General features: G+C 42.1%; 1 protein-coding gene and 1 pseudogene across 2 annotated transcripts in view; both read right to left on the reverse strand.

Moving 5' to 3' along the window:
• Positions 1-200: 200 nt before the first annotated feature.
• The window catches only part of Psma6 (proteasome 20S subunit alpha 6), a 33,198-nt gene continuing 8,416 nt past the window's right edge, over positions 201-24,982 (reverse strand). Inside the window, exons 1-7 of one of the 2 annotated variants that reach the window (XM_005080506.4) lie at positions 19,052-19,213; positions 10,921-11,015; positions 10,415-10,496; positions 8,215-8,370; positions 5,867-6,045; positions 3,799-3,893; positions 201-417 (exon numbers count right to left, since the gene is read on the reverse strand). In XM_005080506.4, coding sequence (XP_005080563.1) covers positions 360-417; positions 3,799-3,893; positions 5,867-6,045; positions 8,215-8,370; positions 10,415-10,496; positions 10,921-11,015; positions 19,052-19,127 — 741 coding nt within the window. In that variant the 5' untranslated portion in view covers positions 19,128-19,213 and the 3' untranslated portion in view covers positions 201-359. Of the gene's footprint in view, positions 418-3,798; positions 3,894-5,866; positions 6,046-8,214; positions 8,371-10,414; positions 10,497-10,920; positions 11,016-19,051; positions 19,214-24,982 lie in introns of those variants that run through there. The other variant, XM_040743078.1, reaches the window with a different exon arrangement.
• Positions 20,866-24,342, reverse strand: LOC110342817 (annotated as a pseudogene).

Below are 24,982 nucleotides of genomic sequence, written 5' to 3' on the forward strand. Positions count from 1 at the left end.
CAGTCAGACAGTTTCAAAGTCAGCTCCCAAGTCTGCTGCTTGTTCATTATGCCATTAGTGGTTTGAATTGGGGCAAAAGGTGCATTTTTTGTAAACAAAATGATTAAAGCTATGACACAAAGATGGTGGACACTTATGAGTCTGTACGTACTAAGGCTTAATACTTAATATTAGAGGTTAAGAAAGACAGGACACAACTATTTCCAAAAGCACTGTTTATTTATACAGAGTCCTAACCAGTTCAGTGGCAGGAGGAGTGGGAGGGTCCATTTCCACCCAGAGGCCTCTATGATGTCGGTTTGTTGTTACCACACACACAGGCAAGTGGCATCATGGATCTGGTAAACTAATGACAACGTTCAGTCTCTCTCTGCTAGAGCAACAAGGTGGGCATCGATCTCTGCTTCTGAGAGAATTCTGGAAGGCAAAGGGTAAAAATCACAACTGCTTACTTCAAAAAAAGTTTTTATTATGGAAAATTTCAAACATACAAAAGACAGTACAACAAACTCTCATGTATGGATCAACTAACTTCAGCAACTACCAATGTATAACCAATCCTTTAAGAGTCTATATGCCATGTATATACCAATGTATAACCAATCCTTTAAGAGTCTATATGCCATGTATATACCAATGTATAACCAATCCTTTAAGAGTCTATATGCCATATATATACCAATGTATAACCAATCCTTTAAGAGTCTATATGCCATGTATATACCAATGTATAACCAATCCTTTAAAAGTCTATATGCCATGACTCTTCCCTCGGACCCACTGCAGCGCCTCCCCAGACCACACAACACATCAATGTCATCTAGATATGAAAGTGCTCTTTGATAACAGGTCCAGAATCTAATCACAGTTAAGATTAAAAATATTTCAAATGAATTAATATGAAGTTAAATTATATAAACTACTTTCAATTCACTTTGGGTGTCAATGCTTTAAAAACATAATATTCTCAAATTCGCATTAACTGAGAGGAGAAACCGTTTTTAAACTGCTGGGGAAGGGGAACCGAGAAGATGGCACGGTGAATAAAGTGCTCTCTACACGAGCGCAGGTTTAGATCCCAGTGTGGGCAAACATGGAGACCGGCCTGGATCCTGGAGCTCAGAAGGAAGCTGGCGAGCTAGACTAGCTGAATCAACAAGTATGTGAGAGATACCCCTTCATTATTCAAGGTGGAGGAGGATACCTTCAAATCTTTGGCTCTGCATATACACGTGAATACGAGTGCGCACATACATACAATATATATGCCTCCCAAAAAGCTGCTTGGACTCAGTAACTAACTATCCATGAAGTAAAGTATGGTAGTTTGAATATAATTGGCCCCCATAATCTCACAGGGAATGACACTATTAAAATGAAGAGGTGTGGCTTTGTTGGAGTGGGTATGGTCTTGACGGAAGAAGTGGGCTTTGAGGTTTCCCATGCTCAGGATACCACCCAGTGTCTCAGTTGACTTCCTGTTGCCTGCAAGATGTAGGAATCTCAACTATCTCTCCAGTACCATGTTTGCCTGCACACCACCATGCCCCGCCCCCATGATGATAAGGGACTGAACCTCTGAACTATAAACCAGCTCCAATTAAATGTTTTCCTTATTAAAAAAAAAAAAAACCTAGTCACCAGAAGGTACTTCATGTGCAATATGTATTTTCTAAATGTTTGTCTTAAAGGAATCAGTTGCTTGGTAATACTGTTGACATGACCTGTCACTGCTGGGATTCTGTTTGCTGCTTTGTTTTGGGATGAGGTCTCATAACTTAGGTAGCCCAGGCTGGCCTGGAACTTACTATGTAGCCAATGATGACCTTAAACTTGTGATGCTCCTGTCTCTGCCTCACAATACCTGGAGTTATAGGTCGTATGACCACTCCCTACTTCACTACTAAATTTCTAAAAAGGTAAATTTGTCACAATGAGCACTTTTTTTTTTACAACTCAGTTATTTATAAAGTTGTAGAATGTTATGCTATTTTTGTATGTTATCTTTGTTATTACTCAAGTACACTTACTACCACAGAATTTAGAAATTATACAAGGGTTTTTTCTCTCTTCCCAGTACTGGCATTGAATCTAGGTTTTCTGCTGCTGGCAAACACTCTCACACTAGCTATATACTTGGCCCTTTAAAATACATTATGTTCTCAGGACTGACCTTGAACCAGTAATCCTGCCTCAGCTGCCCAACATTTGGGGTTGCAGGTATTTGGTTTCTTGCTCAACTTTTATAAGAACAGATGCAAATAACATTCAGGTGTAGTAAAAAGGTCTTGTAATGGATAAGAAGTACAGTGCTTGTTGGAGTTTCATTGCTTAGAAAAAGGAAGCAAGATGGGTGTGTGGTCTATAGTCCCAGTTCTTGGGACTGAGGTAAGTCTGAAATCAAAAAGAAGCAAAGCAACAACAACGCAAAGGGGGGCATTTTCCTATAGAAAAAATTATTAGGCTAGATGCAGCTATTATCTTCTTAGTTTTCTGGGTTTTTCATGTTTATATCACTTACTTGCAGGCAACCAAGAAAGCAAAGCAAATCAGAGTGGGGGAGGGGTGGTGTACATACTACAAGTCACACGGGAGAGTAACCTGCAGTCCAGCAACATGGGAGGCTGAGGGAGGATGATCCAAAGTTCAAGTCTAGTCTGGCCTACATCCCAAGACAAAACAAAACACCACACACACCACTGAGAAACTCTTCAAGGTCTGAAACAGTCTACTAATTCCCCAACAATGACCACAGACATAACCTCAAAGGAGACACACTAAACAGGTTAAATGGTCTCAGCAGCTCTTCACATCTGGATTTAATTGTCTTTTCACTAACCACAAAGGCATCCTACCAAGTCCACGGCATACCAACCCGACAGAGTGCTGGGAGAATGAGCTGACTGACATAAGCCACCAAGACACACTTGGATCACTCAAGCTAAGTCACTTGGTGAGTAAGAACACACAAGACACAAGCAACTCAACTGTGGATCTGCGTTTCACACCGCTCTCTGAAGCTCCCTTACCCATAACAGCCAAAGTTCTACCTGAAAATTACTGCTGTGGAATTCCTCCTGCTGGCTTTAAACGGAAGAAACAGAAGACTGAAGTCCTTTTACCTGTTTGTCTACTTGTGTGGTGCAGTATCAGAGATCAAACCCTGGGCACCGTGCCTGCCAGGCCAGCCCTGACCACCATGCTGCATTTGCTCATTTTACTTAGTGTAGAGGTTAGAGTGTGTGTGTGTGTGTATGTGTGAGAGACAGAGAGAGAGAGAGAGAGAGAGAGAGAGAGAGAGAGAGAGAGAGAGAGAGAGAGAGAGAGAGAGAGAGAGACAGAGAGAGAGAGAGAGAGACAGAGACAGAGACAGAGACAGAGACAGAGAGAGAGAGAGCACTGGTGTTAGATACACAACTACTTACAAGAGGAAAACAAGTTGCTTCTGTTTTAAGATATTCAAATAAGGTTGTTTTGTTTTTAGTGCGCTAGGGATTGAACCCATGACTTTTGAGCAAGCACTTGTCTACAATCATTTATTTGAGATAAGTTTTTTTTTTTTTATTATATGAGCCAGGCTGGCCCTTCAATTCATGCTTCCTCCTGCCTCAGCCAGTGCCAGGATCACAAGCATGTACCACCACCACTTCTAAGAAATTTTGAAATAGATCCCTCAGATACTGGGGGGTGGGGGTGGGGCCACATTTCATCACACCACCATATTATAGCACAAAGGAACTTGAATGTCTCTAGCTTTTTAGTCTAGAGAATTTAACACATGCTGAAAACGTAACTCACCTGAATTTAGGATTTTCAACTGTAACTACTCCAACTTCGATTTCTGAAGGTTTGAAATCAATCGACAGAACAGTAGACAGGCATGTAATTGCAGTCTGAAAAGAATGCTAACATTAAAAGACAGTACTTTCCAGCTATCAAGGTCCCCCACTCCACGCTGACTAGTAACACCACAAGCCACTTGCTTCTTTGTTTCAGTGACAATCCTACAGGCTAGTTACTAACAAATTGCTGCCATAAACCTGTTACTATTAAACATGCCCAAATTAAAGGAGCTCATCAAACAAAACAGATGGAATATATAAAAATGTATTTGCAGTGCAGTGTGGTGGCAGGAGGTAGAGGAGGCAGATCTCTGAGTTTGAGGCCAGCCTGGTCTACAGAGTGAGTTCCAGGACTGCCAGGAATACACAGAGAAACCCTGTCTCAAAAAACAAACAAATAAATAAAAATCCATTTGCTTGATGACCACTATAAGAATGGTTTAGTCATTCACACTGATTACTGAACCTTTAAAATGTTTATGGTTTGGTTATGGTAAATTAAGAATGTTTTTGGCAGCTTTATATCTGATGTGATTAATGTAACTATAAATTATACTTTAAAAACATTTAAAGAAGGTATACCATTCTATTTTCTAGATCAGAACTAATTTATTTCATATTATCTTTCAGTATAAGCTAAACTATTAAACAACTAAAAATTTGTCTATGTTTTGAGAACGGGTATTGCTTTGAAGACCTGACCAGTCTGGAGCTCACTAAGTAGACCAGGTTGGCCTCAAACTTACCATGATCCTCTCCCTCCCCCAAGGTGGGACTACCGGTGTATATATACTACCACATCTAGCTCTTCAAAGCTTTTTGGGTTTTTTTTTTTAAAAGGTGTAGAGGTCAGAGGGTAACCTTGAAAGACAGGGTCTCTCACTGGCCTGAACTAACCACATAGGCTGGGCTGACGGGTAGCTTGTCTCTACCTCAACAGTCTATGGTCACAAGCAAAAGCAGGTTTTATTTGTTTGCACTATAGGTTCTGGGCACTAAACTGAGATCCTTGAGTTTACAAGACAAGCACTTTACTGACTGAGCTATTTTCCAGCCCTCTGTGCACATATTCTTTTACTAGGAAACAATTTGCTCTCCAAGAATTTGGCTTGTAGCTGCCTTTGTTTAGGACCATAAAAATAATTATTACTGAGCCGGGCGGTGGTGGCGCATGCCTTTAATCCCAGCACTCGGGAGGCAGAGGCAGGCAGATCTCTGTGAGTTCCAGGCCAGGCTGGACCGACAGCCTCCAAAACAATACAGAGAAACCCTGTCTCGCAAAACCACATACACACACAAAAAATACCCCCCCCAAAAAAAAAACAAAACAAAAAAAAATTATTACTGGATCAGCAAATAGTTCAGTGAGTAAAGGTTCAATCTCTGGAACCCTTGTGGCAGAAAGGAACTGGCCCTGCAAATTCATCCTGGCTCCCATGAGTGTCATACACATGCAGATCCACATGCATGCATGCACACACACAAAAATAAATGTTAACAAAAACAAAACAACATTACAAATCTTAGTCTTTTTAGTTTTTTTACCCAGGAAATCTAAGCCCAACTTGAGACTATTAATCATAGCAACCATCCTGGTCTTTGAGTCTTGTCTTGATTCTTATTTCCCCATTTTATTATGTGCTTGTTGGATAGTATTTCAAAGTGTTTATGAACTAAGATAGGAAATAAATAAAAGCACCCTTCCCCCTCTGTCAGCTGAATGATATGAATTACACCAATAACTAACACATCTGGATCTTGTGACATCATTAAGAAATAGCACCGCACCCCCCCCTTTTGGTTTTCGAAGACAGGGTTTCTCTGTAACTCTCTTGAACTCACAGAGATCCTCCTGCCTCTCTGCCTTCCAAGTGCTGGGATTAAAGGCTTGCACCATCACCGCCCAACTAAGAAAACAATAGACTATCAATAATACAACAATGTTCCTTCTTCCAGAGTTAGAAAAAAAACATTTCAACCCCGAGTTAGAAAAAAAAAATTTCAACTCCTTTTGGCTAACTTACTTCCACTGTTTGTTCAAATGTCCAATCAAATTTCTTCTTCACTTTTTTTTCAAGGAAGCTGGTTGATTCTGTCTGTTTAACTCCTGCTGCGGTGGCTTTAAAGCCACAGTAGTAGCCTGCAGGGTCACACTTGTACACTTGAGGGCCTTGTTCTTCGTCTATGCCAATTAAAATCATACCTAAAAAGAAAGGCTCCAATTACATATGTTATACCATCCTACAAAAACATTTCCTTTCTTGGTGTTGTACATGGTTACTGCTGATCATTATTTGGTCATTAATTTTAGGCTATGTGTTTCCCCAAACCGTTAAAATGTAGCTTTATAGCCACTGATAGATTAGGTAACAAGTAAGTTGCTGTTTGAAAAAGGATGTATCAGTTTGTTGCTGTTTTAAACAGGCTCAGCATCTTACTGAACTTGTTTATTCAAAAGGACCAAAGCCCAACCTATCACCAGTCTCCCCAGTTCCCTCTTTCTTTGCTGTAACAACCAAAATTCATTTTTTTTTGGAATAATTCAAGAATATAGAGGACAAATTAAAAGGAGAAGAGACAGAAGAAATAGATTAGCTAGGGAATAATGGCAAATACAACAATGAGAAAGTGACAGGAGAGAAGAGAACAGATACTCTGAGGACCATGGAGAGTGGAATACGACTATACAAGAGAAGCTGAGGATGCATGTAAACAGTAGTGACTCAGTGTCAAAAGCATCTGAACCACAGGAGGGGGCTGGGTTAAGAAACCAGGAGAGTAACGGCATGGAGGGGAAGTAACGGCATGGAGGGGAAGTAGCAAGTGAAGCCACTCACAGGTGACATTAACCAGACAGCAAAGGAGGAAGAGAAGGTCCAAGAACACAGCCTGAGATGTAACAACATTTAAAGGACCAACAGAGAAGCATGAGCAAAAGAAACTGAGCAGAAGGGAACACTGGCTGCCACCACACCTGTATGCTAGCACTTGGGGGGCTGAGGCAGGAGAATCACAATAGAGATAACCCTGAGCCACTCAGACTCCAAGAGTAAAGGAGGGATGGGATGAAATCAGGAACTGGGGAGACAGCTCAGCAGTTAAAGGAACACTGGCTGCTCTTTCAGAAGATCAGTGTTCGATTCCCAGCACCACATGGCAGCCTACAACCACCTTAACTCTAGTCCCAGGGGTCAGACACCCGTTTCTAGCCCCCACAGGCTGTCACATGGTGCACAGAAACACAGGCTGGCACAACACCATACATTAAGAAATAAGTTAAAGGAGAAATAATGTTTAAGAGGCCAACAGAATCATTTGCTAAAAAGAAACATTACAACATTTAATTCTCAGAGCTAGGTCTATAGCTCTGTGTTAAAGCAATCGCCTAGCAAACATAGTCCTGGCTTTGAGTCCCAGCATCACACACGCACGCATAAAAAAGGAAGGCTGGGGGACTGGAATATTTCATCTTCATTAAAGAATGATGTCAGAAACAAACATGATGCCAAGGCGGTAGTGGTGTGTAACTGCAGGCAGCACTCTGCAGGCAGAGGCAGGTGGATTTGAATTCGAGACCAGCTTGGGCGACACAAAGAAACCTACCTACTTTGGAAAAGCAATTAAAAAAAATATGGATTGAGATTGTCAGTTGAGTTTATCACTAAATCTAAGGATCAATAAATCTTACTCTTCCTCAATGAAATAGAAACTCAAGCTGGGTGTGGTGGCTCATGCCTTTAATTGCAGCACTTGGGAGGTAGAGGCAGGTGGATCTCCGTGAGTTCGAGGCCACTCTAGTCTATAGACTGAGTTCTAGGACAGCCAGGGTTGTCTCAAAAAAATTTTTTTAAATTAGAAATACAAGCATAAGCTATAAACCTACGTGTTATCCCAATTCTTTATCCCATAACCAAAAGTTGTATTGACACTGTTAAAATGCCTACTAAAACTTCACAGAATTAATTTATTGCTATTTTATGTGCATTGGTGCTTTGCCTGCACGTATGTCTGTGTGAGGATGTCTGATCTTGGAGTTACAGTTGTGAGCTGCCACGTGGGTGCTGGGAATTGAACTCGGGTCCTCTGGAAGAACAATCAGTGCTCTTAACCACTGCACCATCTCTACAGCTTTCACAGAATAATCTGGAATCACAGTAGAACCCCACTGCAACAGTCTAATAAAATGGGGACTTAGATATTCTACATCACATATTCTAAATGGAAATTTTTGATTAAAACAAAACAAAACAAAACAGAATCAAAGCTTTAATTTCAAACTACACTTGGGTTTAGAGTGTGGTCTCAGTTTCTTCCTACAGGTTTTAAAGACAGTTATAACTCAATTCTTTAGAAGACTTCTGAGCATACTTACAACAACCAAGCGGCCTCATTTCAGCATTCTGTGTGTAGACTTGGGAAATATCAGCAATTCTTTTACATAGCATGTCCACAGGAATCTCATAGCCGTATTTGTATTTCCAATTAGCTGCCTCATAGCGTGCCCTTTGTACTTGGGATCTGCTGTCAGCTTAAAGGAAAAACAAAACCCAAAGATTTACCACTTTAGAAGCACAGAATGAATGTGAAAGCCCATTTCTCATGTATGTATGTATGTATGTATGTATGTTTATTTCAAATACAAGTTATAGGACAAAAGGTCCACTGTGGCTTTTTCTTGTGAGAGTGAATACTAAGTAACTTGGCATGGAGTACATGTAAGAAAGAGATTAAAACATGGAGCTAAATTTATAAAACATATTGCTCTTTATATCAAGCCTTTCACCAGCAGTCAAAACAGTTTCTCCAAGAATCTAATAAATTAAGCTGGCAAAATGGCTCAGCAGATAAAGGGGCTTGCCACCAATCCTGATGACTTTGGGTTTGATCCCTAGGACCCAGTGTGTATGGAAAGAACCAACTCCCACAAGCTGTCCTCTGTCCTCTACACATGCTCCATGGTGTATACGTAATAATAAAGAAGTCTAATAACACTCAAAGGATATACTTCTTAAAAAAAGTTTCACGAGAAATACCATTTTTAAAAGATTTAATTTTATGTGTATGAGTGTTTGCCTGTATGTATGTGTACCATGTGTGCCTAGTGCCCCCAGAGGCCAAGAGATCCTGGACAGGGTTATGAATTGCTATATGGGTGCTAGGAATCGAACCTGGGTCCTCTGTAGCAGCAAGGGCTATTAATCCTTAAGCCATCTCTCCAGCCCACTAAAATACATACTTAAGGGTAGAGAACAGTATCTATTCATCTTTATGTTTTGGATTTGAATTTTCCTTTGAATTCAGAAAAATTGAAAGCCAAAGTAGACTTTATAGAAATGCTGAGTCACTTCGAACTAGTGCCATGACTAGCTTTGAGAAAGATTAATTATTTAGGTCCCTTTAAATTACTAACCACACCTGAAGTACACTATCTAGCTCCCTACCAGCAGCATAAAGACCTAACTCCATTATACTTACTATTTTAAATAGCTCACAAGTCACTCCTGTAATCTCAGCACTCAGTAGGCCGAGAGAGGACAATTACTGAATGTGAAGCTAGCCTGGGCTATACTGCAAGACACTGTCTCTAAAAACCCAACCAATCAGTCAGGTGGTACCGGATTTTAATCTCAGCACTCAGGAGGCAGGGGCAGCCTGGACTACACAAGTGGTTCTCAAACTGTGGGGATCAACCCTTCTCTTCTGGGAGGGTTTCGAATTGCCCTTTCACAGGGGCCTCCTAAGACCATCAGAAAAGATATTTACAGTACAATTCATAACAGTATCAAAACTACAGTTATGAAATAGCAATGAAAATAACTGTATGGTTGGGGTCACCAGAACTGTATTAAAGGGTCACAGCATCTAGAAGGTTGAGAACCACTTGTGAGTTCCAGACCCTATCTCAAACAAACAAACACAAACAACTAAACTGAACAACCTACCAATAAAATCATGATAGTCTAAGAATGCTGATACTAGGTTTGGGGAATCAGCTCAGCTGGTAAAGCTCTGTGCAACCTGAGGACAAGTTGGATCCCTAGTACCCATGTAAAAGCTAGGCCTGCACATGTAACCGTGGGCAGGGAGGCGTGTCATGGAAAGAGGAAGATGACCCTGGGGGCTTACTAGCCACACAATCTAGCTGAAACAGAGAGCCAGATTTGGGGAGAGGTTTGATCTCCAAAATAAGGTGGGAAGTGGCAGGGGAAGACACCTGTGGCCTCCACATGCACAAGTGAGCACCCTGGTATAAACACAAACTAATACTAACCGTGAAAGACAGTGAGTCTACAATAACAGCCCCAAATCAGATACAAAGGGTTCTTTAAAACACAAGACAGGGCTGGCAAGATGGCTCGGAAGGTAAGGGTGTTTGTTACTAAGTCTGATAACCTGAGCTCCATCTTCAGAACCCACGTGGTAGAGAAAAAAGGCCAGCTTTCACAGATTGCCCTCTGACCTCACACATGCCACGACACAGTGCACCCCTCCCACAACACACTCGGTAAACAAACGTAAGCAAACCAACTATGATGAAATAATACTCCCAAACGGCAGCCATTGTCAGTTACCTGTCATCCCAGTCATCACACAGCCGATGTTCTCAGTTATTTTGAACAAGTGAGTCACGGTGCTGGAATCCAGTAATTTGTCCTAATGAACAAAATAAATCACAACCATGTCATGTTAAGGCCACAGGTCTCTGTGCAGTTATAAAAAAAATCAACAGTATGGAGTTCAACAATAAACTGTAAAGTAGAAGTTATGAGAAATACACATTGCTCATTTTACAGTTAAAACCAATCTTTAAAAAGGGAGTAAATGGAGATGTTTCTGCTAGATGTTTTCTGTGGGTTAAAGGTCCCAGAAAACAAAGGACTTAGAAATCTCATTGCATTTATTATAATCCACCAAAGTTTAAATGTGTTATTTCTATCTACTTAGCCAAACATCCTTCACTTCAGAGTCAAACCAGGAACAGTGCTACTGTGAAGAGGTGGTAATGTAATTCTGTTCAAAATCACAAAAACCCTTCATTTTAGCTTGCAGCAATTGGCTGTCTGGGCTAATTACTTACAGGTACTTTCTTCTGTGTGACAATTACTGCACAGTCTTTTCCTCTGACGGCTACAGATGTGAGTCCACCCTGGTTAATAGCCTTAAAAGCATATTCTGGAAAAACAAACAGATAAATAAATAAAATCAAACCTGTCTACCTATTTACTTATTTATTCTGGAAAAAACAAAACGGGTTTGATATTCATTCATTCATTCATGTTTTTTGATACAGCTCTGGCTGTCCTGGAACTAGTTCTGTAGACCAGGATGGCCCGAACTCACAGAGATCCACCTGCCTCTGCCCTCCTAGCTGGGATTAATGGCATGCACCACCATTGCCCAGAAATTTTTTTCTTAAGGTAGAACAGGGGTTGGGGACGTAGCTTGGTTATAGAATGCAGGCTTAGTATACACAAAGTACTGGGTCAATCTAAGTGTGAGGACTACAACGTTAGCAGTTGGATGAGATACCAGAGCAGAGTTGGGCATGGTGGCATATGCCTTAGGGGCAAGTAGAGCTCTGTGAGTTCAAGGCCAGCCTGCTCTATAGAGCAAGTTCTGTTCCAGGACTGCCAGGACTACAAAGAGAAACCCTGTCTTGAAAAAAAAGGTAGAATAATTTTCTTTCCATTTTTGAGACAGGATCTCATTATGTAGCTCTGGCTGGCCTGGACCTCCCAAGTGTCACCATGTCTGGCTAGGGTGGGATAAAATTTATCACAGATTCGTAGTTAACAAATTATCATTACAAGGATGAAATTAAACTATACAAACATGGACTGCCAACCATGGAAAGTAAAGTCAAAATAATAAAAATGCCAATAAATCAATCAAGCCAGCTCCATTTCTTCTAATTTTATTTTACTACATTTTCATTAGGTTCAAGCACCAAATTTGACACAATCTTACTCTAATTTTATCACAGCAGGTCTTAATACATCTCATCACTTTAAAAGTTATCTTATGAGCATTATTCAACCACGTCTGGTTTTTCTAGGTCAAAGTTAGCTGCTCTAAAGATTTAATGCTTCTCTTGACTTTGGGTCAATAACTAACCACATGCAGTTTGAATTGTTATTATATTTCATATTGATATTCTGTCTACCAGTTGAAGTTTGATCCCAGCATGGTCCAGGCCAGCCTGCCTCAAATATGGAAAGAAAATGTTGTAATTTTTAACAATCAACATAGGATTCTTTGACTTATTAAAGACTTCATATTGTATACTTCTAGTCACCGTCAGTGCACTCTGTTTTTAAAAAGAGGCATCAAGTTGGGAAACAAATACAAACTATGTTGGTATCACATCGTTTACTTGATAATAGTGATGGTCTTTGAGGAGATAAGATTAGAAATAAGACTATCATTTTTGATGGTTGGTGGTGGCGCACGCCTTTAATCCCAGCACTCAGGAGGCAGAGGCAGGTGGATCTCTGAGTTCGAGGCCAGCCTGGTCTACAGAGCAAGCACCAGGATAGGCTCCAAAAGCTACACAGAGAAACCCTGTCTTGAAAAACAAAACAAAAAAAAAAACTATCATTTTCTGTGTTAGTACAGAAGATACAGAAGATAATTTTCTTTCTTTTTTGAGACAGGGTTTCTCTGTACAGCCCTGGCTGTTCTGGAATTTGCTCTGTAAACCAGGCTGGCCTCGAACTCACAGAGATCCACCTGCTTCTGCCTCCCAAGTGTTAGGACTAAAGGTGGGTGCTACCATCACCAGGTTCAGAAGATAATTAAAAATAAATTGTTCCTAATATTATTTATGACTTTAATTTTGCAACATAGTAGACAATCTCAAAATCCTGTCTTTAAATGTTACTCTGGACACTGGCTCTGAGGCCAGAGCCTCCATAAGTGACCAGGATAAAAAACATAAGATATCCTTCATGTTTCTGTTCCTGTCTCTAGGTTCCATGCTTGAGATCCTGACTTCCCTCAGTGATGGACTGTGTGACATGTAAGCCATACAGACTTTTGGTCAGTGTTTTGTCACAGCAACAGAAACCTAACCAAAGCACCTACTGCCTTGAGTTCAATACCCAGAACTGACGTACTGATGCAGAAGGAAAGACCAACTGACAAAGCTGTCCTCGAACCTCACTTAGTGCACTGCGGCACACGCACATACACAAAGGAATACAACATTTTAAAGAGGAAATATAGAAATGAAAAACACAGTATCTGAAATACAAAAATATGACAGAAGAAGCAGGCTGTGGCTAGCCTTGGCCTATAATTCTGGTATTGAGGTTGAGAAAGAAGGTCCAAGAGTCCAAGGACATCTTAGTCAATAAATAGCAAGACGGTGTTTCGAACAACGAAATAATCACCCAGAAATATCCATCAAGTGTGTTTTAGTGCAGATTGGAGGTGCTAGAGAGATGGCTGAGCAGTTAAGAATGCTGACTGCTCTTCCAGAGGACCTAGGTTCAGTCCCCAGCACCCTATCAGGTTACCACAGCTTCCTTTAACTCCAGTCCCCGAAGATATGATGCCCTCTTCTGTACTCCATGGGCACCTACCCACACATACACATAATTTCAAAAAATAATAAAATTCTTAAAAACAAAACAAAAAAGAACAGTAAGATCCAAGTGAATCAAATTATGTGATCACACATGTGAGGGCCAGAAGACAACCTTACTGTCACTCTTTCCTCAGGGCTGTCCACCTCTTTCTGAGATAGGGTCTCTCACTCGTCTAGGGCTTGCAGAAGTCCCAGAGATCTGCCTGTCTCTACAGCCCCAAAACTGGAGCAACAAAGATTACAAACACAAAACACCTACCATGCTTGGCTTATTTATTAGGTCGAGTCTACGTAGCCCTGACTAGTCTGTCATATACAACAACACACCTGACCCTACTACTTTTTTTTTTTTGAGGTCCAGCCCTTGAAACTCATTTTTTTACATATTAAAATATCGCTGGCTGTGTTTGGTGGTGCATGCCTATGATCTCAGTCTTGGGAAGGATGAGGCAAGGGGACTGACTCAAGTTCAAAGTCAGGCTCGGATACACTGTCTCAAAACAAAAATAAAAAAGCCCACCAAGGCCCTCAAGATGGTTCACCAGGTAAAACACTTAGGACCAAGCGAGGTGACTTGAGTTTGATGCCCAGATTCTGTAAGGTAAGAAAGAGGGAAGCAACTCCTGCAAGTTGTTCTCCGACCCCACACAAGCCTCCAATCTGAAAAACCAGCCAAACTGGGCTAGGAAGACGGCTCAGCAGGAAGAAGTGTTTGCTGTTTAAGCGTGAGAACCTGAATCCAAATCCAGCACTCACAAAGGAAACCAGGCATGGCCACACGCCTGTAACCCCTGAGTATGTATGTGCATGTGGGGGATGACAGGGTGACACTGGAGATTGCTAGGTTCAGTGAGAGTCCCTGTCTCAAAGGAGTAAGGCTGAGATTGGAAGAGCAAGATGTCTGCTGTCTTCTGACTCTGTGTGCATCCAGCCTGTGCATTCACCATGTGCACACGCATGCATCACACATACCAAAACCAATTGTCAGACACAGTGACTGTGTGTTCCATATAAAAACAACCTATTAAGATGCAAATTGCTGGGATGGAAAGATGGCTCAGTGGTTGTAAGCACTTGCTGCTCTTCTAGAGGACCTGGATATACATATACATATACATATACATATACATATACATATATATATATATATGAATGAATGAGAGACAAGGTTTCTCTGTGTAGTCCTAGTTGTCTTGGAACTTACTCTGTAGACCAGTCCGGCCTTGAACTCAGAGATCTACCTGATTTTGCCTCCTAAGTGCTGGGATTAAAGGTGTGCACTCCCATTGCCAACCCCCCCCCAAAATCTTAAAAATGAAAGCTATACATTTCTTCCTTACTCACAAATAATAGATAATAGGTACTATGTCTACTATATCAAAAGTGCAGGACCAGCAAACAATATCAGGTAATAAATGGCTCAGTGTAAGCAGTTCACACCTAATATTTGTTTTTTAAAACAGTGATCCTCAAGACTGGAGTCACTAACAATCTTGGTACTGCCACAGTAGGAGCATATGAGATTTTTGAAAACATAACAGTGTTAAGAATATAACAGTGTTGATCCTATAACTTTATTGGGTTATTTTTGTTTTGTTTTGTTTTGAGATAGGGTTTCTCTTTGCAACTTTTGAACCCATCCTAGAACTCACTCTGTAGACCAGGCTGGCCTGGAACTCAGAGATCTGCCTGCCTCTGCCTCCCAAGTGCTAGGAAAAAGATGTAAGCTACCACCACTCGGCTCAAGCCTATAACTTTTTGGTGTAATTGTGTGCACACACACACATTTAATACTCTCTTCCTTCTTTCTCACGTTTAATACTCTCTTCTCTCTTCCTCTTACCCTTCACCCCATCTTTTTCTCAGGTGCAATAACCACTGAGTTACATCACAAACTTTAAGATGAAATTTTAAAGCAAGGTGCTCTGCAATTCTTATCACATGCCTGTACAAATGCAATTTGTAGACATACATTAAGAGAAAACATTTCAGGGCCAGAGAGATGGTGCAGTGAGTAAAGGCACCCACAATCACAAAAGACAACCTGAGTTATATTCCTGAGACCCATGTGGTGGAGAACAACTCCCACAAGTGACCCTTTGATCCTCACACACACATGTACACATGTGCATACGATCACACAAACACACAATGAATACAACGTAACTTTTAAAAACTGAACTTTAAACCTACATGCTTTTACAATTCCTAACACATGCACAATTTGTACACTTGTTAATGAAGGACCAAAAATTAAATTTAATAAAATCTTAAAAACTTGGGCACTAAATCTATACAGAGAAAGGGAAATTCTAATGGTAAAGGAAAATGTAACTCCTTAAATCAGGAGTGCCGTGGCTGGCACCTGAGCCCCGCTCTCAAAGAAGGGGAGGTGACCCTCCAACACTTGGGTCAACACTCCTGTCTGCTAATTGCTGGTCATAAGTTTGTAAACATCCCCAGCCCAGGGGATAACTGACAGACCCTATGACTCTGTAACCCTATGTCCTGTCTTATCTTACTCAATGTATCTTGTTTAAAATATATAGTTACTGCTTTACTCTGTACCTTGTATAGCCTTATAACCATGGAAACTCTAAAACTTGTGGCCTTCAACCTTATGGTCTGCCCCTTTAAAAGCTTCTCTTTTTGGCTGGTTAGAGTGAGATCCAAGCTGGCCACTTTGAACAATAGAAAGAAGCCTACTGTGTTTGCACCAGGGTGTCCACTCCTTGGGTCAGTCTCTGAGCTCCTGGAACCTGGCACAATTTCATGGGCTAGAGAGTTGGCTCAAGAGTTATTAAGAGTGTTACTGCTCTTGCACAGGACGTTCAGTTCCTAGTACCCATGCTGGACAGATACAGACAGACACAGACACACGCATTATCTGAAAACTAAAATAAATATCTAGGGAAAAACTATTTCAGGACCAGGCAACTTGTTCAGTGGGCAGAAAAAGGAACCTGCTAGTAAGCAGGACACCCTGACTTGATTCCCAGGATCTACATGTAAGAGAGAACCGACTCCTGGGTTATCCTCTGACATTGGCACACACGAAATACATAAAATGCATTCTTAAAAAGTGTTTTAAGGTCTAAAGAAAAAGAAAAAAATTCAATAGTTACCAAAATGTTATTTTTAAAACTCTACCTACTGCTACTGTAAAAATTACAGATCATGTTTAGTACTATAACTTAAATTATGCCTTGATTACTGCTACACTATTTATTTTGGTGTTGGGGATTAAATGCAGACACATGGGCACGCTAGGAAAACACTATCCCCAGCCCTTCATGGTATCTTTGAGTCTTAAAACTATGGCAAACGAGGAACATTCTATCAACCCTTACTTCCCTAATCATCACTCCATTTTGCTACATTATTCTTCAGCCGTCTAGGTTAACAATTTGCATTTTTATAGTTCTTAGATGTTATGTCTTTGGGAGATTCTAAGGTTTAACTTGATACACAGCATTTACAATATTGAGAATAGATGCATTTCACCAGCAAACTAAGCAAAATTGGACTCAAAGAAAAGAATTCCTTATCTATAGAGGTCCTAATTTAACAGATTTTTTTAAAGCCAAAGAATCACATAGGCATCCTGTTATACCAAATGCTAAATATTTAACAGGCAACATTTAGCTAAACAATCTACATGTGTTGCTTAATTTCATCCTCACAACAACCACAAGAGGAGGAATTAGCCCAATTTTGCAAACAGTGCACAATTAAGCAAAGATTATATACTTGCCCAGGCAGCTAGCATGGAGCACAGCCAGTACCTTACCCAGGTAAGGCTCCAAGGCCTAACCTCTGCACCACTCTATTGCTTGCTCATACTATACTATTCTTTCACTTTCCTTCTGTTGACAATGCCTAACTGATGTCCCGGATAACGAAGGCAAAGTTAGCCAACAAGGCACCAGCTAAAATCACTGTCTAGATATTAAATTTGCTTTCAACTACATCTTCTCTCCCAAACATACCAAAATGACACTATATTCGGTCTTTCTTTTTTATTCTATTTTTTTTAATATTCGGCCTCTCTATACACCAAATTTAAGAAGCACTGAAGACTGTTTTATGGCTAGTTTCTACAATGCAGTTTACAGAAATAAGATACAAGTCTAAGTGTGCCCTTTTCTGTTTACAAACTTAAGAACCCAAAATCAACACCTCAAACACTAATCTAATACAGAAAAAACTCTTTTCAACTCAGAAATAACACACACACACACACACACACACACACACACACACACACACACACACACAAAACCTTGACCAGGACCATTACCTCTTTTATCACAACTTTCAAATGAGGTGAATTAAACGTGTTATCGAATTACTTAAATGATGATGGACCTTGCCACATCCTATACAATATGTGTATTAGCAGGCCAACTTCTTCAACCTCACTTCTAAAATTTGCAGGTGTGTAGAACTCCATTTACGGGCTAATTCTAGGATTTTCAACCAAGATAGTATACTCTCCTTGCCAACACAATGAGATAAAAAAAAAAACTTACTTCAAAATAAAATTACTGTGAACCAGATGTGTGTCGGCACTGGTGACACTAAATTTTCTATGATAAGTCTGTCTGTCCTATAATCCTAACCTAAACCCTGCTACGATTTCAATGTACCAAAACCTGTTATACGGAGAAGCTGATAGGGAGTTCAGGTTTCTGTCCATTAAAGCTGTTCCTTTAGTAAAGACTAACACATTGAGTCTCAACTAGATTGAGGATTAGCTTTTAAACCATAGGGACATTCATAGAGAAGGGGTCTAAAATGTGGGTGCTAGCTTCAGGAGCGGTTTATTATCATTCCTGTATCTCGAAGTTTTGGAACTTTGCAACTTTGGCACTCTTCTCCTTCTCTTCCTTTAAGCTGCGGGCTTCCATCAGGGGCGAGCGACATTTATCTCTCTTCTAGAACCAGTAGTCTGTCTGCTGGGGCTTTGCATGCTTGTATAGAATTGTCCACAAAGCAAGGTACCTAGACGGGGCGCGGGGGGAGGGGGCGGGGTGCTGTACATTAGGTTGGCTGGTTAAGGAACCAATCACTGTCAGCGAAGACTTTGGCTCTAGGTAGAATGGAGCCAGGGAGCGGTTCTCAACATGGGAGTCGCGATTCCTTTGGGGAGTGGGGGGCGGGCGAGCGATCCTTTCACTGGGGTCGCCTAAGACCATCGAAAACACGGATATTCCCATTACGCTTCCTAACAGTAGCAAAGTTACGGTTCCGAGGTAGCAACGACAGTAATTGTATGGTTGGAGGAACTGTGTTAAAGGGTCGCAGCACCAGGGAGGCGGAGAGCCACGGGGCTAAGCGGACTCCGGAAGCAGAGCAGGAGGCAGACATTACAGTGCAACCCCGCAAGCCTTTGTGTCTGGACACCGCGGCAGGCGCTCCTGAAGACAGCCAGGCTTTGGTTTCGGCGGAAAAGGTCCAGGGATGAGAACTCGAGACTGAACCCGACCTCGACCCTTCTCCTTTCCTGGCCCCGGCCCCGCTTCAAGCCCCGGACTACGCTTGGGCCGCGTCTGCTCGCTGCAGGCCGAAGCATGACAGAGCAATTCGGGTGTCTCCCGGGCGGCCCTGGCTCACTCACCTACTTGGTAGAGTCGGCCCTCGGGAGAGAAAATAGTAATGTGGCGGTCAAAACCGGCGCTGGAACCACGGGACATGGCGTTCCCACTATTCCAAGCACACACTGCACCCCGTAGCACACACGCCAGGCACACAGGACCCTCCCGGAAGTTATCGCCACTGCTTCCGGAGCGCTGGTCGAGCCGCTTCCGCTCTGGCTTGCCTCTCGGAGCCGCCTCTAAGTGGGCGGGGCTCCGAGCGCGGAGGCGGCGCTACCGCGTGCTCCTGGGCGAGCGCCCCGTGGTCGCCGCCGTTGGGGCTCTCTGGAGAGTAAATTGGCCAAAGGAGGGAGTTTTCAAGGGGTCCGCAGTAGTGATTTGCCTATCGGTGACCTCTGGAGACCGTGTGACCCACGCCCCGTCGTTAGTATGGGCACCTGTACTTGCTGTCCTGTCTGACTGGCTTTGTTTTTCCTAACCTCCTTTTTACTCGCCTGTTTCTCTTTCTGCGATTTGGGGAGAAAGGATTGCAGCTGCAGTAAGCAACCCTTACATGTAGGATCTGGAAGAGACGCTGAAAAAAATACGTTTTCTTCTTCTAGCAGTAAGCAACCCTTACATGTAGGATCTGGAAGAGACGCTGAAAAAAATACGTTTTCTTCTTCTAGCCTGGCAAGACCTTCCTTCGGACATTGGCCCCGTTTTTTTTGTTGTTGTTGTTGTTGTTTTGTTTTTGTTTTTGTCTTAAAAGTAGAATTGGGGTTGAAATACAAGGAACGAGAGCCTGAGGTTAAGCAGTGTTAATTGGCAATGAGCAAGATCCAAAGGGCAGGAGCTTCATAGGAGGCTGATGTTGGATGGGTGCAGGAAGGTAATTCCAAGTAGGTGAAGTAGCTCCTGGAAAACTAAAATTCTGCCCATTGTGGACCCCTAGGCACAACTCCTACTTAGTGGATATAAAATTTGGAGCACAATCACTATTAAGCTATTTCCCCTAGATAAAAAGGGTTGTTAGCACCAATATTTGTGACAATTTACTGCTGTAATACTGAAATAGTCAGATCTCTGTTATACTCTCTAAAACCACTTATTTTAAAGTAAAACATTTAAGAAAAGATTCTTCATAAGGAAGTTTAATTTCTCAAGTTATTTTTTTCTTCTTTTAGAAAGTATTTTAAAAAGTATAAAAGCCGGGTGTTAGTGGCGTACGCCTTTAATCCCAGCACTCGGGAGGCAGAGGCAGGTGGATCTCTGTGAGTTCGAGGCCAGTCTGGTCTACAGAGCAAGTTCCAGGACAGCCTCCAAAACAATACAGAGAGACCCTGTCTCGAAAAACCAAGAAAATAAATAAATAAAATAAATAAAAAAGTATAAAGTGAGATGTGGTGGGATCACATCTTAAATGTCATCACTTGGAAATCGGGCAAGTGATTTTCTGGATTCAAAGGCCAGTCTGGTCTACAGAGGGAGTTCCAGGACAGCCAGGACTACAGAGAGAGAGGGAGGAAAGAGAGAAGGGAAGGGGAGAGGGGGGAGAGGAGAGGGAGGGGAGAGAGAGAGAGAAGGGGAGGGGAGAGAGGAGAGAATATCCAAAACTGAAACACGGTTAAGAAAGTAGTCCATGTAAACAGCTCTCTGGAACACTCGGTACTTTCCGGCTCCAGTCCCACTACTGATAAGGGCTGTTGTCCTTTGTTTCCAGTTCAGCTTCCTACATCAGAATTAACACTTGGCCTTTTGAGTGCTTTTCTCAGACTCTCAGCCAGGTGTATTATAACTCAGTACAGTTTGCCTTAACAGTCCTGGATAAGGAGTTCTAAGACTGCTAGGGAGATGATGCACTCCTTTAGTCCCTTAGTATCCAGATGTCTCTCAAATCTAGCCTCACACTGGACTCTCTTTGGAAGCTGAATTTTCCCTAGTTGCCTCTGTCATAGTAAACAGACATTTCAAAACCCAAAATAGGTGAAGACAGATTCTCCATCTCTTTCCTTTCAAGCCAACACACCTTTTGTTTTCTTAGTCCATACCTTACAGCAGTCAATTTCTCAACATTTTCTCCTTCTGTTCCTGATGTTAGTTTGCTCCTTATAATTCATAGTTTTATGCACTTTATGGTGGCACTGGGATTTATTGGGATGTGCTCAGAGTTCATGATGTATAAAACTCAGACGTTTTACCACATCTTGAGCAATGACACACCAAGACATGGACAGCCGGGTGGATGTTTCAGACAAACTCATCATCTCTCATCTTCACATGACCAATGGCCACAACCAGACATAGTACCTTCTTCATCTTGATGTGGGTTTCATCATTATGGACCCATATTTTCATTGTGTGCCAGCAGGGAAGGGAACTTGCCAGCCTTAGTTAGGCCTGAACCCAGAATTTTGGGATCTGCTTGATCAGAGACTTGGAGGGCAAAATGCCATCACACTTTTGGCCGGCTTCTTGTCCTAATTCTTACTCCTGCTAAGGTTCCTTGGTGCCTCACTGTCCACGTGGGAGATGGCCACTGCCTTGGCCTCCTCACAATGCTGCCGGTGCCCCAGGATGCACACAGGGAAGCAGGCACAGGGAGTGGACTTGGGCTGATGGTGCCGAGCATTTGCCCTCCTGACATTCTTTAAGCTCATCTGCAGCTCCACTGTTTCCAGAAACTCATGGCACTTGTGCTGGTTCTGTGCAGGATTTCCCACACTGCTTGGTTCAGTTTGTCTCCAGAGTCTCTGTTGTTCACACTGGGAAACCCAGAAAAATGAAACAAAAAAAACTTGATTCACTTCTTAGCGTCCTTTCATCCTTACTCTTAAGTGCCAAGAAGACAAAAATCCATAGTGTTGTTACTGATACAGATTTACTTGGACAATACCTAGCATATATAAAGTGCTCAATAAATACTTGCTGAATGAATGGATTGATCCTTACATTTTTGGTTGTGAGCCTAGCCTTTAATGGCTAAGTAATCTCTCCAGCCCAAATGGATTAATCCTTTAGAGCACATAAATTAAGAATGTATCCCTTGGGGCTGAAGAGGTAGCTCAGTGGTTAAGAGCACTTGCTCTTCCAGAGAACCTGGTAGTTTGATACCCAGCTTCCAACCACCTGTAACTTCAGCAATGGTATTGGGCCTCCAAGGCTACACACATACACACGGCACGTTCATATAGGCATATTCATGTAAATGTAAACTTTTTGTTTTTGCTTTTCACGACTAGATTTCTCTTGTCTAGCCCTGGCGGTTCTGGAACTCACTCTGTGGGGCAGGCTGGTCTTGAACTCAGAGATCTGCCTGCCTCTGCCTCCCAAGTGTTGGGATTAAAGGCATGGAACCACCCGGCCCAACACTTAAAAAAAAAAGTGGATTTTTTTCTATTTAGACAAATCTAAATTCCATTTGCTTCAGTTCTCAGATATGTGATTTTCTTGCCAATTTGCATAAGATCCACTTTATGGAGGTGAAGATTAAATGAGAAGTACTAAACTAAGTCCCTAGCATATAACAAGCACTTAGCAAATGAGGGCTGTTAGCAATATTGTTTCCCATGTATGTTACTGAATGCTGCTGATTATACCCTCCTCTAGCTTTTTATTCTTCCTCCCAATGTTCAGATCTAGAGCCCTTTTAGGCTACCCTGGTACAATAGTTTCTTGTTGATCCATCAATTCTCAGTGTCATTTTTCTTAGAGCAATCTCAAGTTGCTTCTCTGCCTAGATCCCTTTGGATTCTTACTATCTGCTGAATGAAGCCTAGAATCTAGGGTAGGGAATCAGGGCTGTTAATAAATTGGCCTTCTATTCTGTTTCATCATCCGCTGCCTGGTTACTCCTTGAAGACCATCCTCTCTTGTTGAAGCCCAACTAATACTAGTCCTAACCCTAATGCCTACTGTATAGAATTCATTTCTTTTATTGGCTTGAATCCTCAAGAAAATTTATTTCAAAAAGCACAAAAGAGAGTGTGTTTAACCATATTCAGCTCACAATAAAGACAATGGGCAACTAGAATAATTCATGCTTTGGATGATTAATGGACTGCAAATAATAATTGGTCAAAGGGAAGCAGAAGAACTTTGTTTTGTAAGAATTAGCACCAAACAAAACAAAAACAAAGGAACTAGAACCAAACAGCTCCAAAATCATCTGGCATCTGCTTGGTGACGTATGTGTGGTTAGAAATGTATAAGATAGGTGTAGGCATTTTGGGTGGATCGGGATGGACAGGTATTCTGGCACTCGGGAGCCACAGGATACTGAGTGTTACACAGCTCAAATGGAAAGGTATCCTGGCACTCTGGAGTCACAGAATACTGAGTGTTACACAGCTCAAATGGAAAGGTATCCTGGCACTCTGGAGTCACAGAATACTGAGTGTTACATAGCTCAGGGGGAAAGGTATCCTGGAGATTGGGAGCCAAGGACTACCACAGGCCCCAGTAAGCATAGCAGCTTACAGCCTTGCCTCAGAGAAAGGCTTCCCCCGTGTATCGGCTCTGCTCCAGCCCAGAGGGTCTTCCAGCTGGGGATGTTTGCCCAGTGTACAGTTCAGCTCTGCTCCCAGGAGAGTGGAGAGTGAAGTGTAACAACTCTGCTCTGCCAGGAGAAGTGTTACAGCCCTACTGGCTCCGTTCTGCCCAGGGTTGTCTCTGTCTCTGCTCCGATGCAAAATAAGGTCTTCACCCAAATCTCATGGAAGGGGTTTATTGGGAGGGAAGAATCCAGGAGAGTGGCAGAGGACAGCCAGGTAGCACGAACAGCCACAAGCTGACCAGACACAGGGTTTATATAGAGAATCCAGGGTGGGGATTGGTCAGATTTCAATGCCGAACTCAGATTGGCTAGAGCTCTTGCTCAAGGATCGGTTTGTTTTCTGCACAGGTTTAGAGTCAGATTTGGCTCTGGTGTTAGGGCCACAGTGTGCTTCTTTCTCTGGTCCTTTTTAGCCTTTTGGCTCTAGTTTTAGGGCCAGGGTGCATTCCTTTCACTGGCTCTGATGCCAGGGACAAAGTGTGTTCCTTTGGCACTGGTTTCAGGGTCAGGGCACATTTCTTTGGTTCTGGTTGCAAGGCCAAAGTGTGTTCCTTTGGCTCTGCTCAGGGTGTGCTTCTTTGGCTGGCCCCTTTCCCCTACAACAGGAACTCCAGGGATTCTTCGTTTAGGATCACGAGTATGCCACTTGTGCTAAGTTAACTCTGTACTAAGCGGCCATCTGCACAGGCTTTGTGTGCATGGCAACTGTTGAAGTCTCGGCTCTTTGAACATCCTCAGAACCACTGGATACAGCTGCCCTAACTTCTCACTGTCAGCCATTGCCTAGTCTAACAAGGGATCCAGAAAAGACTGTTTATTTAGTTTTGGTGGTGCTGAAGTTGAGTCTAGGGTCTCACATATGCTAGGTAAGCACTCTGCCACCAGTCCAAGCAGGCTATCTGTGAGTGAAATATTGGCAGCTATATGGTTTAACTCAAAGAGCTGTACTACTAGGCTTCACCAGTTTGGCAGAGCAAAGCTTGGGTATCTCTGTACCCTCTACTACTCCTGGAACAGGACTTGGCTCACAATAGTTCAAGAAATGACTGTTACACTAAATTGAAAATCATAGAGAGAAAGGTAATAACAGAGAGATGTTTTCATATCCCTGAGACTTTGGGTCCCAGGTAGACATAACTAGATTTTCATCACCTTTAATGGTGGGATGTTTCAAACCCTATCAGTCATGAGATTTCAACAAATGTTGACCTCTTGTGGTGTGGCTGCATTTAACTAGGCCGAGAAAGAGGCACACAGGAATTGGGATGGTATATTTTAACAACTTTCGTATACTTCGTTAAAGGAATCAGCTTGGTTTCCAGTACAGACAATGAGCTAGAATTAGAACCTAGTTTAGATGAGGCAGGGACTGCAGCTGTTTTACTGAGCAATTTAGTCGTAAAGAGGGCCTAGCGTGAAG

The sequence above is a fragment of the Mesocricetus auratus genome, unplaced genomic scaffold, assembly GCF_017639785.1.
Source record: "Mesocricetus auratus isolate SY011 unplaced genomic scaffold, BCM_Maur_2.0 Super-Scaffold_15014, whole genome shotgun sequence".
NCBI lineage: Eukaryota > Metazoa > Chordata > Mammalia > Rodentia > Cricetidae > Mesocricetus > Mesocricetus auratus.